This window comes from Nanorana parkeri, unplaced genomic scaffold (genome assembly GCF_000935625.1).
Source record: "Nanorana parkeri isolate BGI_ZX_2015 unplaced genomic scaffold, ASM93562v1 scaffold2363, whole genome shotgun sequence".
NCBI classification, from domain to species: Eukaryota; Metazoa; Chordata; class Amphibia; order Anura; family Dicroglossidae; genus Nanorana; species Nanorana parkeri.
The window spans coordinates 121,788-126,456 of NW_017308631.1; the positions used below are offsets into that span (position 1 = coordinate 121,788).

General features: G+C 46.9%; 1 protein-coding gene across 1 annotated transcript in view; it reads right to left on the minus strand.

Annotated features, from left to right (window-relative positions):
* Nucleotides 1-27: 27 nt before the first annotated feature.
* Nucleotides 28-4,669, minus strand: part of MLKL (mixed lineage kinase domain like) — a 23,742-nt gene continuing 19,100 nt past the window's right edge. Inside the window, exons 10-11 of the mRNA XM_018573393.1 lie at nucleotides 4,162-4,314; nucleotides 28-293 (exon numbers count right to left, since the gene is read on the minus strand). Of these exons, the coding sequence (XP_018428895.1) occupies nucleotides 28-293; nucleotides 4,162-4,314 (419 nt within the window). The remainder of the gene's footprint in view (nucleotides 294-4,161; nucleotides 4,315-4,669) is intronic.

Below are 4,669 nucleotides of genomic sequence, written 5' to 3' on the forward strand. Positions count from 1 at the left end.
GGGGGGGGCATTAGGGAGGGGTGGGATCTAAAATTCCGGAGTTCCACATAGGAATCCATCAAATCCTTTTAGCTTTGGACAGAGAGCGGGGGAAGGGCTAGGAGCCCCTGTTAGGTTCTTATTGCTGTGGGGAAGATTTTGCCTCACTTCCTGTCCTGGCGATACAACTGCCAGGAAACGGAATTCTGGGTAAATCCCGGAATCGGGAACACAGTGATAAAAACCAGGCAAAGGATCTAATCCCACTCCGACCTCGATAACACAAAACCAAAGGACCAGTATAAAGAAAGATGCTGAGAAATGAAAGTAGAAAAACTTTATTGATACAAAATAGAAATAAAAGAATAAACAAATGTGTTACTTGTGCGATACAATAATCAGAGTCTTGTGCTATGGCAGCCATTGGATAATGCAGAGAGTGCGGAGTTCGAGTGATCCCCGTTATTGACCAATTGACGTTATTAAAATGCAGATTTGTCCTCCCCGGGAATGATACAATTGTAAAATATCTGAGGAAGAGATCCAGAAACAATACTGAAATCTTCTATCTTTATTTAGACTCTAACTAGGGTATTGATCCTTCTTACCCCCTTCCTCTGACCTAACCTACCCCCTCAGATGTGTACTTACCTATATCCAATGGCCGATGTTCTTAAAAATCTAACACCTCTAGTAGGGATGTCCCGATACCACTTTTTCAAGACCAAGTACAAGTACTTCCCCTCATGTACTTGCCGATACCAATTACCGATACTTTTTCTTAAAGTGACAGGTGACTTTAAATGATCCGTAGTACAACTACATGTTATGTACTATGGATCATGATTTAACCTATTACTCTATATGAAGTGCATGTACAGTGCACCTTACAAATACAATGCACCTCCCATTTCAGCACAGGCCCTTACTTACTGGTGCCTGTTCAGTGGAGGTGCCGAATTCTTTTCCTCACATGTGAGGACGCCGTCGGCGTTGAGCGGCTGAGCGTTGAGTCACTGCAGTGGGTGGCGCACTAGGTGGAGTTCCTCTGGGCAGTCTCCGGCAACCTACATTAGGACCCCACCTGGAGCGCCGCCCACAGCAGTGACGCGACGCTCTTCCGCTCAGCGCCGACGACGTCCTCACTTGTGAGGAAAAGCATTCGGCACCTCGTGAGGCACCAGGGAAGGAACAGGAGGGAAAAAAAAAAAAAACAGCGCGAGCGTCAGCGCATTTTGACAAGTACTTGTCAAAATGCCCTGTATCGGTCCCCATTCCGATGCTAGCTTCGGTATCGGGACATCCCTACCCTCTAGTCTTCACTGTCCTGGCCAAACCTGCACAATGCATCCCCATAGACTTCTCTGGGACCATCTCCGGTATTCTCCTGCTTGGTGTTTGGGACACAGCTCCAGTCAATAGGGCACCAATGCGCTGGCACGGCCAGGACAGTGAAGACTCTCGGCGCCGATGTAAACATGAGGCAGGAAGTGCTAGGTTAGGTTTGGTCATTGAAAGCGAGCACAAACCTTAAATGCCATTTGTTTTGATGTGCACTTATCCTTTAAGTCGGCCAATATTATTACATAGTATTTATATAGCACCAACAGTTTGTGCAGCGCTTTACAATATAAGGAAGACATTACAGTTACAATACAATTCAAGACAAGAGGCTAAGGAGGGCCCTGCCCCTGAGGGCTCACGATCTAATAGACCAATAAAGAGGAACACTTAGGGGCTGATTTATAACGTGTTCGCCCCCAGCGCATATCTGTGCGAACAACATTCCCTGCACTCTACTGCCACTATTTACTTCTTATGCTCCTCGGCTCCATCTAGTGGCATTAATGGGCTGCGAGCGGCATTTGCACAGATATACGCCGGGCGAACAGGTTATAGATCGGCCACTCGGTGCAATACAGAAAAATGCTTCACCTATTTGGCAGACCTGAGCATCAGATGGGGATACAATTGTCCTCCCAGAAAGGATGTGTGGAAGTCCACCGTGTAAGGTCACAATCTCTGATCGAGGAATGTCTTATCTTTTATAAAAGGTACCGAGTTGTCTTCTTTCTCCATCGTCAGTTCCTTCCCAGACTCCCGAAATACTGAAAGTGGTGCACCATATTGTGGGGTGGAAACATTTCCTATCATCATCCCACCATGAGTCCTCCTCCTTGACCAATCAGGTAGCTGCAAACGCTGGTATCCATTATGTCAGTTTAATCAAAAATGAAGAGCTGATTGGATGACCAGGGCACGTGGTGATGGGCGCACTATGTTTACTAAAGGGCACATGCTTGTCCACTCTATGCCGTGGCGTCCAGGTGACCTCTTTCTTGCTTTTGTTGGTTCAAATAAGCCATCAGTAGATCCACAGTTACTGAAATGAGAGAAGAAATTACTTGGGGATCAGCTAAAACATCATCTCCAGGTAGGATTCCTATACAATGTTCACATGCGTCATCTCTACATAAACCCCCATTATTTTTATAAGTAAGGCCACAAGCAATGTGAAAGTTTGGGGGAGGAGCCACTTCCTGCCTCTACAGGCTGAGGAGACGGAAAGCGATACCCTGGTCCTCCAGAATGGAGACTGGGAATGGGGTGTGGAATCCAGTTTTGCAGGATACAGTGTTTGGCTGGAGGTGGTTTAGGATTCAAGGGCCAGGACTGGCTAGCAGAAGGGCCACATTGACCTCAGCCATCTAGGGTAGGAGTCTAAAGGTCTCTCTGCCAACCAATTCATGATCTCTCAATCATGTGTAAATCCTGACGGGCCACACCGTGGCCAGTGAAAGGACTAAGATGCAAAAGATTACCCCATACGCTATACGGTCAAAAGTTTGTGGATACCTGACCATCACATCTATATGAGCTGGTTGGACATCCCAGAACCATGACCATTGATAAGCTTCCCCCCACTTTGCAACTATACCATCCTCCCAGAAGGCCTTCCACTGAATTTTGGAAGTGCCAGTGGGAGTTTGTCCCATTTGTGAGGTACTGATGTAGGATGAGAAGATCTGACTCACAATCAGCTTTTCAAATGATCCCAAAGGTGTTCATTAGGGTTGAGGTTGGGGCTCTGTGCAGGACACTCTGTCTTAATGGATTCAGTCAATTCCTAAATCTCATCAACATCTCCGATTGGGCTCCTCATCATTCCCATCTCCCACCAACTTCCATGATCGGTCTTCTAATCATCCCCCATCTCACCTTCCTGTGATTGGACTCCTCACCATTCCAGTCTCTTCTCACCCAATATGGAGTTGAAAAGTTAGCCTCGCTTTGTGAGGTCGGGTACTGATGATGGATGAGAAGACCTGGCCCTCAATTTGCATTCCAATTCTTCCCAAAGGTGTTCAGTAGGGATGAGGTCGGGGCTCTGTGCAGGACACTTGAGTTCCTCCACCAAACTGCTCACACCATGTCTTTATGGAGCTGGCTCTGTACACAGGGGACAGTCATGAAGGAACAGAAAAGGGTCTTCACCAAACTGTGACCACAAGGCTGGAAGATCCCAATGGTCTACAATGTCTTTGTATGATGTAGTATTAAAACAGAACCTTCACTGGAGACACCTGAACCCCATTATTTGGTGGCTCTATGTGGGAATTTGTGGCCATATGTGAGGTCAGGTACTGATGTTGGATAAGAAGACCCAAAAGGCATTCACAAAGGTTATCAGTAGGGTTGAGATCAGGGCTCTGTGCAGGACACAAGTTCCTCCACCAAGCTGGTCACACCATGTCTGTATGGAGCTGGCTTTGTACACGGGGGACAGTCATGGTGGAACAGAAAAGGGTCTTCACCAAACTGTGACCACAAGGCTGGAGGAGCCCAATTGTTTACAATGTATTGACGTGGGAGATCCACATAGGTTTGGCCATATTATATATTTATAGTGGCCAAATACAAGGTCCTGTGAGGCTGAGACCTGGTCAGCTACTAGAAGAAGCTTTAGCATCATAGGGTTAAAGCCAGACAATTTGGTTCTTCAGTTCCCCAAATCCCTCAAACAGCCATGGGAAAGGTTCTCTTGGGACTAAGGTTAAGAAATATTTGGTTTGTTTCTGGACTTGAAGGACCAGTATAGACTGGTTTCATCCCCACCATTTCTGCAAACCGAGCACCGGTACTGTTGTGGTGTATACAAGCAGACATGAAATAATTGGTTACCTCCAGCAGACGGGCGATCCCTGGGGTTCTTATGAATAAGGCGCTTGATGAGATCACGGAAGATACGAGGACATGAAGAGGGAAGTTCATGGTCTACCGAGGCCCACCACGTCTCCTGCATCTCCTGCAGATTGTCCCCCGTCACCTCCAGGTCTGTGGGAATCACACACAAAAAAATGTTTTATAAAAACTGAGGCCCTTCTCTTGTATGGCAAGGAATAATAATGGTGCTTCATCTATCCATACACAGGAGAGGAGCTACACCAACACCCTCAATCAGGAAGTTTATTTTAGGAATTTAGGACAATGACCGCCCAGAGGAAAAATCACATCGACATGGATTGTTAATAATTTTCTCTGACCACACACAGTACTGTGCAGAAGAAGAAACACTCAAATCCTAGTTTTGTTTTAAGGTCTTCTGGAGGGACAGGGAACAGGTGGTATGCCCCCCCCCCCCCCCTTCCCCCAAAAACCCCCACCTCACCCTCCCCCCGGCTCCCTTGCA